Raw genomic sequence first — 14,473 nt, 5'->3', positions numbered from 1 at the left:
CACCAAATAACAATTATTCAGGTCTAAAACGAATCCTGATGGTAGATGTAGAGGTAGCGTGCCGACGGCGATCACATCGACCTCGGAACCATTTCCCACGCGCATCATCACCTCGTCCTTAGCCAATCTACGTTTAATCCGTAGCCCCTGTTTCGAGTTAGAAATATGAGCAACAGAACCAGTATAAAATACCCAGGCGCTACTACGAGCATTAGTAAGGTACACATCAATAACATGTATATCAAATATACCTTTCACTTTGCCATCCTTCTTATCCGCCAAATACTTGGCGCAGTTCTGCTTCCAGTGACCAGCCCCTTTGCAGTAGAAGCACTCAGTTTCAGGCTTAGGTCCAGACTTGGGTTTCTTCTCTTGAGCAGCAACCTTTTTGCTATTCTTCTTGAAGTTCCCCTTCTTCCCTTTGCCCTTTTTCTTGAAACTAGTGGTCTTTTTGACTATCAACACTTGATGCTCCTTTTTGATTTCTACCTCCACAGCCTTTAGCATTGCGAAGAGCTCAGGAATAGTCTTGTTCATCCCTTGCATATTATAGTTCATCACGAAGCCTTTATAGCTTGTTGGCAGTGATTGAAGAACTCTGTCAATGACACTATCATTAGGAAGATTAACTCCAAGTTGAGTCAAGTGGTCATAGTACCCAGACATTCTGAGTTTGTGTTCACTGACAGGACTATTCTCCTCCATTTTGCAGCTGTAGAACTTGTTGGAGACTTCATATCTCTCAACTCGGGCATTTGCTTGAAATATTAACTTCAACTCCTGGAACATCTCATATGCTCCATGACGTTCAAAACATCTTTGAAGTTCCAATTCTAAGCCGTAAAGCATGGCACACTAAACTATCGAGTAGTCATCAACACACGTCTGCCAGGCATTCACAATGTCTGCAGTTGCAGGCGCGGGTGGTACACCTAACGGTGCTTCCAGGACGTAATTCTTCTGTGCAGCAATGAGGATAATCCTCAAGTTACGGACCCAATCCGTGTAGTTGCTGCCATCATCTTTCAACTTAGCTTTCTCTAGGAACACTTTAAAATTCAAAGGAACGGTAGCACGGGCCATTGATATACAATAACATAGACATGCAAAATAACTATTAGGACTAAGTTCATGATAAATTAAAGTTCAATTAATCATATTACTTAAGAACTCCCACTTAGATAGACATCCATCTAGTCATCTAAGTGATCACATGATCCAAATCAACTAAACCATGTTCGATCATCACATGAGATGGAGTAGTTTTCAATTGTGAACATCACTATGTTGATCATATCTGCTATATGATTCACGTTTGACCTTTCGGTCTCAGTGTTTCGAGGCCATATCTGCATATGATAGGCTCATCAAGTTTAACCCTAGTATTCTGCATGTGCAAAGCTGGATTGCACCCATTGTATGTGAACGTGGAGCTTATCACACCCGGTCATCATGTGGTGTCTCGGCATGACAAACTGTAGCAACGGTGCATACTTAGGGAGAACACTTACACCTTGAAATTTAGTAAGGGATCATCTTATAATTCTACTGCCGTACTAAGCAAAATAAGATGCATAAAAGATAAACATCACATGCAATCAAAATATGTGACATGATATGGCCATCATCATCTTGTGCTCATGATCTCCATCACTGAAGCATCGTCATGATCTCCATCATCACCGGCGCGACACCTTGATCTCCATTGTAGCATCGTTGTCGTCTCGCTAACTATTGTTACTAGGATCGCTACCACTTAGTGATAAAGTAAAACAATTACATGGTGATTGCATTGCATACAATAAAGCGACAACCATATGGCTCCTGCCAGTTGCCAATAACTTTGTTACAAAACATGATCATCTCATACAACAATTTATATCATATCATGCCTTGACCATATCATATCACAGCAAGCCCTGCAAAAACAAGTTAGACGTCCTCTACTTTTTTTGCAAGTTTTACGTGGCTACTACGGGATTCTAGAAAGAACTGTTCTTACCTACGCATCAAAACCACAATGATTTTTCGTCAAGTGTGCTGTTTTAACCTTCAACAAGGACCGGACGTAGTCAAACTCGATTCAACTAAAGTTGGAGAAACAGACACCCGCCAGCCACCTTTGTGCAAAATCACGTCGGTAGAACCAGTCTCACGAACGCGGTCATGTAATGTCGGTTCGGGCCGCTCCATCCAACAATACCGCCGAATCAAAGTAAGACATTGGTGGTAAGCAGTACGACTATTATCGCCCACAACTCTTTGTGTTCTACTCGTGCATATAACATCTACGCATAGACCTGGCTCGGATGCCGCTGTTGGGGAACGTAGTAAGTTCAAAATTTTCCTACGATCACACAAGATCTATCTAGGTGATGCATAGCAACGAAAGGGGAGAGTGAGTCCATGTACCCTCGTAGACCGAAAGTGGAAGCATTAAGTAACACGGTTGATGTAGTCGAACGTCTTCATGATCCAACTGATCAAGTACTAAACAAACGGCACCTCTGCGATCTGCACACGTTCAGCTCGGTGACGTCCCTTGAACTCTAGATCCAGCTATGGCCATGGGAGAGTTCCTTCAGTACGACGGCATGGTGATGGTGATGATGAAGTTACCGGCGCAGGGCTTCGCCTGAGCACTACGACGATATGACCGAGGTGGAAAACTTTGGAGGAGGGCACCGCACACGGCTAAAGGTTAACTTGTGTGTCTATGGGGTGCCCCCTCCCCTGTATATAAAGGAGGAGAGGGGAGGCCGGCCGGCCCTCCTTGGCGCGCCCCCAAGAGAGGAATCCTAGTAGGACTCCAAGTCCTAGTAGGTTTCCACCAAAAGGGAGAGAGGGAGAAGGAAGGAGAGGGAGAAGGAAAGGGGGGGCGCCGCCCCCCCCCCCCTTCCTAGTCCAATTCAGACTCAAGGGGGAGGGGGCGCGTGGCCTACCCTGGACGCCCCTCTCTCTCTCTCCACTAAGGCCCATTGAGGCCCATTAGTTCCCCCGGGGGTTCCGATAACCCTCCTTCACTCCGGTTTTATCCGAAACTTCTCCGGAACACTTCTGGTGTCCGAACATAGTCGTCCAATATATCAATCATTATGTCTCGACCATTTAGAGACTCCTCGTCATGTCCATGATCTCATCCAGGACTCCGAACAACCTTCGGTACAAAAAATCACATAAACTCATAATACTAATCATCAACGAACGTTAAGCGTGCGGACCCTACGGGTTCGAGAACTATGCAGACATGACCGAGACACGTCTCCGGTCAATAACCAATAGCGGAACCTGGATGCTCCTATTCGTTCCTACATATTCTATGAAGATCTTAATCAGTCAAACCGCATAACAACATACGTTGTTCCCTTTTTCATCGGTATGTTACTTGCCCGAGATTCGATCGTAGGTATCATCATACCTAGTTCAATATCGTTACCGGCAAGTCTCCTTACTCATTCCGTAATACTTCATTCCGCAACTAACTCATTAGTCACAATTCTTGCAAGGCTTATAGTTATGAGTATTACCGAGAGGGCCCATAGATACCTCTCCGAAACACGGTGTGACAAATCCTAATCTCGATCTATGCCAACCCAACAAACACTTTCGGAGACACCTGTAGAGCACCTTTATAATCACCCATTTAAGTTGTGACGTTTGGTAGCACACAAAGTGTTCCTCCGGTATTCGGGAGTTGCATAATCTCATAGTCTGAGGAACTTGTATAAGTCATGAAGAAAGCAGTAGCAATGAAACTGAAACGATCATAATTCTAAGCTAACGGATGGGTCATGTCCATCATATCATTCTCCTAATGATGTGATCCCATTCATCAAATGACAACACATGTCTATGGTCAGGAAACATAACCATCTTTGATTAACGAGCTAGTCAAGTAGAGGCATACTAGGGACTATATGTTTTGTCTATGTATTCACACATGTACTAAGTTTCCGGTTAATGCTATTCTAGCATGGATAATAAACATTTATCATGAAATAAGGAAATAAATAATAACTTTATTATTGCCTCTAGGGCATATTTCCTTCAAAAATGACAAGATAACCTTACCTAGCTCCAAAATGACCGATTTTAACTAGGATAGCTCTAAAATGACCTACACTTACCATTTTGTCCTCCAAAATGAAAAATAGGCTTGGTTAGCTCAAAAATGGCATAACTACCTAGGTTAGCTAAAAAATGACCTATACTTAGCTTCTTTAGTTCATTTATGACATACTTAGGTCAAAAATGGCATAATAACCTTGGTTTAGCTCCAAATTGTCAAATCATTAGTTTATTGTCCTCCAAAATGGCAAAATAACCTTACTTAGCTCCAAATGACCGATTTTAACTAGAATAGCTCTAAAATGACCTACACGTACCATTTTGTCCTCCAAAATGAATAAATATGCTTAGTTAGCTCAAAATGGCTTAACTACCTAGGTTAGCTCAAAAATGACCTATACTTAGCTTCTTTAGTTCATTTATGACATACTTAGCATACTTAGGTCAAAAATGGCATAATAACCTTGGTTTAGCTCCAAACTATCAAATTATTAGTTTATTTTCCTCTGAAATGACAAAATAACCTTACCTAGCTCCAAAATGACTGATTTTAACTAGGATAGCTCTAAAATGACCCATACTTACCATTTTGTCCTCCAAAATGAATACATATGCTTAGTTAGCTAAAAATGGCATAACTACCTCGGTTACCTCAAAAATGACATATACTTAGCTTCTTTACTTCATTTATGACATACTTAGCATACTTAGGTAAAAAAATGGCATAATAACCTTAGTTTAGCTCCAAACTGTCAAATCATTAGTTTATTTTCCTCCGAAATGACAAAATAACCTTACATAGCTCCAAAATGACCGATTTTAACTAGGATAGCTCTAAAATGACCTACACTTACCATTTTGTCCTCCAAAATGAATAAATATGCTTAGTTAGCTCAAAAATGGCATAACTACCTAGGTTAGCTCAAAATGACCTATACTTAGCTTTTTAGTTCATTTATGACATACTTAGCATACTTAGGTCAAAATGGCTTAATAATCTTGGTTACCTCCAAATTGACATATACTTAGCTTATTGTCCTTGAAAATGACATAATAACCTTACTTAGCTCCAAAATGACCTATTTACCTAGGTTAGCTCTAAAATGACCTACACTTAGCATTTTTTCCTCTGAAATGACTTAATTGTTTAGTTAGCTACAAAATGGAATAATTACCTAGGTTACCTTAGTTAGAAGAAGAAGAAGATAAAGAAGAGGAGAAAAAGAAGGAATAAAAATTATTCTTCTTCTTCTAGTCTTCTTCTCCTCCTCCTCCTTCGTATTCTTCTTCTTCTTCTTCTTCTTCTTCTTCTTCCTCTTATTCTTCTTCTTCTTCTTCTTCTTCTTCTTCTTCTTCTTCTTGTTCTAACTTTCTTATTTTCCAGTTTGCAGATTTGCTTTAGATCAAGGAAGCTTGCGTTGGTGGAGTCTACCCTTCTCCTTGTCCTTCCTTTTTCTTTTGATTTTGTAGGAACAATGTTAAACTTGCTACCTATATATGTATGTATGGATGAGACCATTGTATGTATGCTTGTTGTTGGATATGTTTGATATGGAGCTATATATGCTTGTTGTTGGGTATGTATATGTGTTGGATGATCATAACCATATGGCAGGGATATGTGTATGCTTGTTGAAAGTATTTGCAAATGTATGTATGTATATATATATATATATGTGTGTGTGTGTGTGTGTGTGTGTGTGTGTGTGTGTGTGTGAAACTGATTGAATTTAAGAAAAAACAGGGGCGGCACAGGAACTTTGCCATTTGCTGGCAGACGACAAAGAGGTTTGCCGTCTGCCAGCAGACGGCAAAGCTGCCACGTGGCAACTACCTGTGCAACCTGGGGCAACTGGGCCGGCCTATTTGGGTGCTTTGCCATCCGCTGGCAGACGGCAAAGATGCAAAGGTCTTTGCTGTCTGCCAGCGGACGGCATAGCCGGACACGTGTCAGCTACCTGGGGCACCTGAGGGCTGGCCTATTTGGGCACTTCGCCGTCCACTAGCAGACGGTAAAGATGCAAAGGTATTTGTCGTCTGCCAGCAGACAGCAAAGCACACCCTTGACCCCTTAACGGACCTAATGATAACTTCTGCCATCCATGCCCTTTGTCGTCTATTGGCGGACGACAAAGAGGCAAAGGTCTTTGTCGTCTGCCAGCAGACGGCAACGTGCCCTTTGTCTTAGTTCATTCAGCCGGATGTGGTGCCGTCTGCTGGCTGACGGCAAAGGCCTTTGCTGTCCACCATGCATGCCTTTGCCGTCAGCCATGGTTGACGGCAAAGTGTCTGATTCCTATAGTGCATTTACCTACTCGAGGATGAGCAGGAATTAAGCTTGGGGATGCTTGATACCTCTCCAACATATCTATGTTTTTTTATTGTTCCATGCCAATATTCTACAACATATGATATTTCATATTATTTTTGGGACTAACCTATTAACCTAGAGCCCAGTGCCAGTTCCTATTTTTTCCCTGTTTTTGAGTTTCACAGAATAGGAATACCAAAGAGAGTCCAAATAGAATGAAACCTTTGTGATGATTTTTCTTGGACCAGAAGACAACCAGTAGACTTGGAGATGAAGTGGGAGGAGCCACGAGGCAGCTTCAAGGATGAAGGGCGCGCCCCCACCCTTGTGGGCCCCTTGTGCACTTCCTAACCTAATTCTTGCGCCTATATATTCCCATATCTCCCCAAACCAATGAGGTATCCACGAAAACACTTTTCTGCCACCGCTACCTTCTGTACCCGTGAGATCACATCTAGGGGCATTTTCCGGCGTCCTGTCGGAGGGGGATTCGATCATAGAGGGCTTCTACATCAACACCATTGCCCTTCCGATGACACGTGAGTAGTTTACCACAGACCTACGGGTCCATAGCTAGTAGCTAGATGGCTTCTTCTCTCTCTCTCTGATTCTCAATACCATGTTCTCCTCGATGTTCTTGGAGATCTATTCGATGTAATATTTTTTGTGGTGTGTTTGCCGAGATCCGACGAATTTTGGATTTATGATCAGCTTATCTATGAATATTATTTGAATCTTCTCTGAATTCCTATATGCATGATTTGATATCATTGTAATTCTCTTCAAACTATCAGTTTGGTTTGGCCAACTAGATTGGTTTTTCTTGCAACGGGGAAGTGCTTAGCTTTGGGTCTAATCTTGCGGTGTCATTTCCCAGTGGCAGTAGGGGCTGCAAGGCACGTATTGTATTCTTGCCATCGAGGATAAAAAGGTAGGGTTTTCTTCATATTGCTTGAGTTAATTCCTCTACATCATGTCATCTTACTTAATGTGTTATTCCGTTCTTTATGAACTTAATACTCTAGATGCATGTTGGATAGCAGTCGATGTGTGGAGTAATAGTAGTAGATGCAGAATCGTTTTGGTCTACTTGACACAGACATGGTACCTATATTCATGATCATTGCCTTAGATATTGTCATAAATTTGCGGTTTTCTATCAATTTCTAGACAATAATTTGTTCACCCACCGTATTATTTGCTATCCTGAGAGAAGCCTCTACTGAAACCTATGGCCCCTGGGTCTATTTTCCATCATATAATTTTCTGATCTACAATATTAGTTTTTGATCTACTATTCTTGCAATCTTTTACTTTCCGATCTATAAACCAAAAATACCAAAAATATTTACTTACCGTTTATCTATCAGATCTCACTTTTGCAAGTAACCGTGAAGGGATTGACAACCCCATTATCATGTTGGGTGCAAGTTTGTTTGATTGTTTGTGCAGGTATTTGGTGATTTGTGCGTTGTCTACTACAGGATTGATACTTTGGTTCTCAAACTGAGGGAAATACTTATCTCTACTTTGTTGCATCACCCTTTCCTCTTAAAGGGAAAAACCAATGCAAGCTCAAGAAGTAGCATGCCGTGCATAGCAAGAAGGTTGCGAACAGCGAGATTGTCAAATTCTTTCCCGTTATCAGTTTGGAGAGCAACGATGGGACGACCGAACTGTGTGGTGACACAGGCATAAAATACATTGAGTGTGGAAAATGCATCGGACTTACGACGAAGAGGAAATGTCCACACATAATGCGAAAAGTCATCTAAAATCACCAAATAACAGACATAGCCGCCGTGTTGCTTGCAATCGGGGATGTCCAAACATCGCTATGGATTAACTGAAATGGAAAAGTAGAAATATGTGTGGACGCACTGAAGGGGAGACGAACATGCTTGCCAAGACAGCACGCCTCACAAGTATGGTCGTCAACCTTATTACATGAGAATGAAAAACTCTGAAGAATGCGACGCAAAATAGTGGAGTTGGTATGTCCGAAACGAGCATGCCAAAGATCAACACTGGCGGCGAGGGCGACTGGACGGGCGGATGTGGTGGCGGGGGAGTCCACCTGGTAGAGATCGCCAGGGCTATCACATCGGTGAAGAACCATCCAGGTACGGGCGTCCTTTATAGAAAAACCAATGTCGTCCAATTCAACGGCAATGGGATTATCACGAGCAAGTCGACAAACAGAGACAAGGTTCGTGACTAAGTCAGGAAAAACAAGAACATTAGACATGGTTATAGGTGTAGATGTAGAGGGAAACGAGGTATGACCAACATGTGTAATGGGTAAGGAGGAACCATTACCAACGGTGATACGAGTAGGAGTATGAATGGAAGTGGAGGAGGTTAGGTTATTGGGATGAGATGTCATGTGAGCGGTGGCGCCCGAGTCAATGTACCAATCTCCACCACCACCATAGTAGTTTGGTGAGGTGGCCGAGTGGAGCACAGCGAGGAGGGCGGGGTCCCATGGCAGAGGAACCTGCGGCGGGTAGAACCCACCGTAAGGCCCACCATAAGTGGTGGCTGGCAACGCGGGGGCAGCGGCATAGCCGCTGGCAGTAGGCGGTGCAGGCAGGGCCGCGTACCCGGCGATGCCCAGGGCGGCGAAGTTGGCCTGGTGGCTCGCCGGTCGAGGCCCGAGAAGGCCCAGCGTGGGAGCCCATGGCACCGGCATCGAATATGCGTGGTTGACAGTGGTCCACGGGTTGGTGTCGTACCTCCAGGGTGGGGTGGGCCGCTGTCGGGTGCCCCCCGTACGTATGTTGTTGTTGCTTCGGACGCCTGCCCCCACGGCGGTTGTTGCGCCGGCCACCACTAGGCTGCTGTGGTTGGGGCGCTGGAGGGGCGGGCGGTAGTGGGTAGAACCCCGGAGGCACGGAGGCGCCGGCATCCATGGCATCGGTGGTGCGGGTCGCGGTGGGGCACCACTGGAGGGTTGTGTGCTGCACCCCGCTTCTTCACTTGCTTCATCTGGCATTCCTCCAACCGCAAGTACGCAACAAACTTGGGGAAGGAGGGCTCCGGCATCCAGGTGAGGTTGGACGCGGCATTACCGAAGTCCTCATTGAGGGCGACTGTGAGTTTGCTGAGGAGGAGGTCGTCGTCGATCTTGGCGCCAATATCATGAAGCTCATCATACATCGTCTTGAGGCGGCGGTAGTAGTCATCTATGGATTTATCAACTTGATGACAACCAAAAAATTATTGCTGCAAAAAATGTGGCACTGAAGACGGTTGTCGGTGAAGAGACTGTTGAGCTTGACCCACATGGCGTGTGCATCATCACCACCGCTCACAACGATGTGAAACAGATCCTTCGAGATGGTGAGCAAGAACCATCGGATGAGCGTAGCATGGATGACGGTCAACTCAGAGTCCTCCTTCATGTCGCTCAGAGTGATACATAGGAGTAGATAATATAGTAATGGCTTTAGTTTCGGTTACCACTCCATGTGCCCCACCTTCGTCTAGTGGCTTGAGTCGGTGATCATGTGATGGTAAAAGGAATTGCAAATCTAGTAATCATGGTAAAAATAATACTGGCATATATGCCAATGCACTAAAACCATTACAGATTGTTGTGCACTCCTTCTCGATCATCTAACCGTAATTTTTCTGAACGGTTTGTAATTTTCCTATAAAAATGTGTTGTTTCTATGTTTCAAAATAATTCCTCTAGTAATTGGTAACATATATTCATAATACGATTATCATGTATAGTACATAGTAGTAAAGAATAAATAAAAGGGAAATATTAGTATTTGACATTGTAAAAGAGTACACCGATGAAAAAGTGCAAAAGAAAAAATGCATGAGTGTATTTCTTTGGTTGGGTTTCACGAATTGGTGTGGTACTCTCTAGTAACCATTAATTTTAGTAAAAAATGAAAACCTTAGTTTATTATGCACATTGCATGAAAATATACATAAGTCACACTATGTTACTATAAAAGTATAATAATTTACTCTTGAAAAAGACGATTCAGTATAGTAATACATTAAGATGAGTTTACCATTACTTACATGTGTGATTACCATGCTAGTCTCAATGATGGGTGCTCGATCTGATTTATCGTTACCTAGACTATTGCTTGTAATTTGTTTACTACCAAAATAAATATCACAACACACGTACATTGCTAGAGTAAAAATTGGTTTGGCAATATCTTTTAATAAAGATAGATAGTTATTGCATTACTACTAGCTACTCTAGATTACCACAGTTCCACGACTCTAAGTCCTTGTAAAGGATCGGTTTGCATTCCCATACATTAGTATCCTGATGTGGTTTGTGTTACCAACCATATTTAATTCCGTTACGACGTGTAGCGTAGGAAAAGTCTTAGGAAAAATCTCACGTGTACTCACACAGAGTTTTACTAGATATACATCACCTTTTACTAGTAGCTTAGAACAATTAGGATCAAATTAAGAGGGACGAATCGCATGGTGCATCGTAACCACCTTTACTATAAAGAAGTATTGTTTTACGACCAAGCCTTGGGAAGTTACGCCTTGGGCAAGCTTTCGTGCGAGCGCACCCCGGCCGGAGCGTAGAATAAGGGATGATGCGCTCACGCTTAGTTTAGCGTGCCTATATACGAAAATGCCTTTTGGAGGCCGAGCTCCCTCCAGCTCTTTATCTGGTTCGTCAGTCTTCACATGGATCAGCTGCAGTGGCGTATTACTCCCATGTATTTCACCTGACACCTTTTTACACCATACTGTATTTTCCATTTACACATAATATTATCCCATGGTAAGGACGCTGTGCTGCCAGGCTGTTCACAAGTACCATCGTTTCATCCATCATGTCTGACGAGGGCAGGTAGATATATTTATTTACGTGATCCTTTTTACCACGGGACAATCTTCCACGCACACACCATCTAGGTGTGATTGCCATCCTGTCCCTCTGGCCAGTTAGGCAAGCCGCGCCTGCGCGTCACCATCTTCCAACTTGATGTATCAAATTTTCAGGACAAATCCTTCCTCATTGTGTAATCACCAACACAATATGCGCGTTTTAGTACAAGAAATCACCCTGAAAACATCAATTCCATGTTCGGCAGACTTTTTTTAGAAAAAAGAGGAATTATGCCTAATTCAAATTGTTTTATTGTCACGTCTTGGAATAACATTTTGTCCTCACTTTTATTTTCGTATGCAGCGTCTAGATGTTTTTCCAATATTACTTTTGCATCACAGTGTTTTGTCAAACAAAATCTGCTGACAAATTTGTTTATGCACCTCCTTCTCTTAAAGTCATGCTCTTTTTAACAGGTAACAAGTAACCACCCCACATGTGATGCGGAAATAAGTATGTGTCAGCCAACCTTGCACAAGTATTGCAACTCATTCAGTTTGTGATCAAATTTTCACGCACCGCCAACAAAACTGCCCCTGCGAAAAAATTGCATTCGGATTGTTTGTCCTTTTTACTAGCGGTTTATTGTAACGTCCCCCCCCCCCCCCCTCCTAATAGTTCCAGTACAAATTGAACAATACATCCTAATTTTGTTCTTTGATGCCATACCACAATCGCACCTCACATCGACCCCATGACACTCCACTAACCGACGTTTTCCAGATGCGAAACATCCAAAAAATTCCCATGTGTTATACTCGCACGGACACAATTAAATCATACACACAGAATGATAATTTATTGTCAGTCTCTAGCAAAGGCTGAAAACTATTCAATTACCAATGCTCTTCAATTTTTCAGCCAATCAAAAATACTACACCAGTGTCCTAATCAATTAAATTAAGATGCACCCTACCGTTTTTTATGGTTGCAGTTTTTTCCGCATGAAGATGGAAAAATAATTATGCTATTTTTTATATTTTACATCATATTTTTTTCTTAACCAGCTAAAATAAGATGCACTCTACCTAGTGTGGTCGTATTTTATTTTAAAATCAATTACACACACCATGTTCGTCACTTATTTTATTTTCATTTTCTAACAAGCACCGTGTTAACTTATACGAAGATTGATGGCAAAGGGGTTGAGAGACCCCGCACACCCAACCGAATACCAAAATTAGAACAAGTATGAATTTTGACACTCATGAAGAATTCAATTCCATCGATGGTGAAATCGCTCCTGTGTAATGTGCCAGAGGAAGTGGACGACCGGAAAAAGATAAACATGTGCCTCCCAGCAAATGTAAAGCGACTTGTATCATCACGTTTAATACCATTTAATTTAATGACACATCAGCCCGACCCTGGTGCCACATGTGGAAAATTGAAAGCTGGCCAGGGGGCACATCACGTACTTGCAAGCTCCACCCAAGCGGAGGCCCCTGTACAAATCTAGCACACCAGCCAATGGCACCTGTGTATTCCCAGTTAATAGCTACCGTATATGCATTGCAAATGCATGCTGCACATATCACAACGTCTGAACACATGGCCTAGATAACGGCCTCCAGGTCGCTCCGCCTCCAAAAGGCCTCACTCACATATATATATATATATATATATAAAGTAACATTGTTCTAATCCTGGCATCAGAATAATTATTTGAATCACACAACTCTATATAGGGCCTGACGATGCGTTCCCGAACTCCAAAAACACAAAAGAACAAAACATGGCTCGCCCATCAGACCCGTCCGACCGGTTTCATCCCCACACCACGAACTTCCTGTACCGCGCACGTTCCCAACTCACCCCACCATGCCACCACCTCACCCGCATGCTCACCAGCCGCCGGAGCCGCCGCCCCCTCTCGCGCGCTCGCCGGACGCCGGAGCCGCCGCCTCCTCCTGCGCTCTCGTCGGACGCCGGAGCCGCCGCCTCCTCCCGCGCGCTCGCCGGAGGCCTGAGCCGCCACCTCCTCCCACGCGCCCGCCGGACGCCGGAGCCGCCGCCTTGCCCGCGCGGTCGCCGGCTACCGGGCGCTCCAATCCCACCGCCGGTTCCTGCCGCCGTTGCCAGGTCCCCAGCCGCCAGATCCCGCTGCCGCAGCCGGGTCCCAACTACCGGTTCCAGCCGCCACTGATGGGGGAAGGGCCGCTGATGCAGGACACCTCCCGATGCTTTGTCGTCGTGCCATGGATGACCACGAAAGCTGCCACTCGGGATCCCCCGCACTCAGGTCCTCCCCTTGCCGCCACGAACTTCTCCCCCTGCCACCGCGACCTTCTTCCCCTTGCACCGCGACCTTCTTCCACCTTACTCGCACCACCCTTCGGCCGCAGGGCAACGCTCCAACCAGCAAAAATGGGTCACCGCCCATCATCTGCGCACCATCCAACACAGATCGACGCCAGAAAACATTGAGATCTCCCTCCTCCCTAAGGCTCTCTACCATCCTGTAGGTATTGACCCTCCCTGTCTTCTCTGAACCCTCATTTTGGGAGGATTTGACCTTCTCTGAACATTTGTTTTTGAGTTTGTTCTCTGGAAAACTGAACTTGGAATACCCCTTTTATATATCTGATGGTGGTTTGAGGTTTGAGAATAGTTGAACTGCACTATGACAAAAATGTGAAAAAATGCAGGTCTGTCCCATTCGTTTGGTCACCACGGTGCTCCATTTGAGCCGCCATAGCATCACAAAAGCTCTTCAAAAATGGACCTGATGGTGGCCATGTGAGCAGCCACAGAAAACATTCTCTACCAGATATCTAAATTCTTCAAACATAGCACTGTAGAATTTGTAATAGTAGCAATGGTCAGATTCAGATTATAATGTGCCATTTTGTAACACACTGTGTGGCATTTTTTACTTCCAAGTCTAGTAGAGATTTCAGTTTAGGAAAAGGTTATTGTAAAGTACAATATGAGCCATTTCCAACTCATATTTAGCAAAGTTTTCAGTTCATGAAGATTTTGTAGAAAAGAAACTATGAGTCATTTTCAGTTCAAGTACATTACATGACATGTGCAGCATGAAGCCTAGTTGCACAAATGAAATGTGCGGCATATATTCCAGTATGTGGACAAAAATATAACATCAAATTTTCATATTACTTAGTCATGATTTTCTCGAGTTCATGATGGTAGAAAGTTCATAGAAAGTTAAAACAAAAATAATAGAGTAGTTCAAAAAATAAACGAGC

At 43.6% G+C, this 14,473-nt stretch overlaps 1 protein-coding gene across 2 annotated transcripts; it reads left to right on the top strand.

The window, feature by feature from the left end:
* The first annotated feature begins 13,001 nt into the window (after window positions 1-13,001).
* Window positions 13,002-14,064, top strand: LOC123133969 (homeobox protein Hox-A4). Of its 2 annotated transcripts, none has more exons than XM_044553343.1 (3): window positions 13,002-13,506; window positions 13,610-13,725; window positions 13,913-14,064. In XM_044553343.1, the coding sequence occupies exons 1-3, from the start codon at window positions 13,086-13,088 to the stop codon at window positions 13,991-13,993; spliced, it is 618 nt and encodes a 205-aa protein (XP_044409278.1). In that variant the 5' UTR covers window positions 13,002-13,085; the 3' UTR covers window positions 13,994-14,064. The 2 variants fall into 2 exon arrangements, with proteins under 2 accessions (XP_044409278.1, XP_044409279.1); XM_044553344.1 differs by having other exon boundaries at window positions 13,610-13,729.
* Window positions 14,065-14,473: the final 409 nt, after the last annotated feature.

This window comes from Triticum aestivum, chromosome 6B (assembly GCF_018294505.1).
Source record: "Triticum aestivum cultivar Chinese Spring chromosome 6B, IWGSC CS RefSeq v2.1, whole genome shotgun sequence".
NCBI lineage: Eukaryota > Viridiplantae > Streptophyta > Magnoliopsida > Poales > Poaceae > Triticum > Triticum aestivum.
The sequence above is the reverse complement of the archived record's forward strand: the minus strand, read 5'-3'. Positions and strand labels throughout refer to the sequence as shown.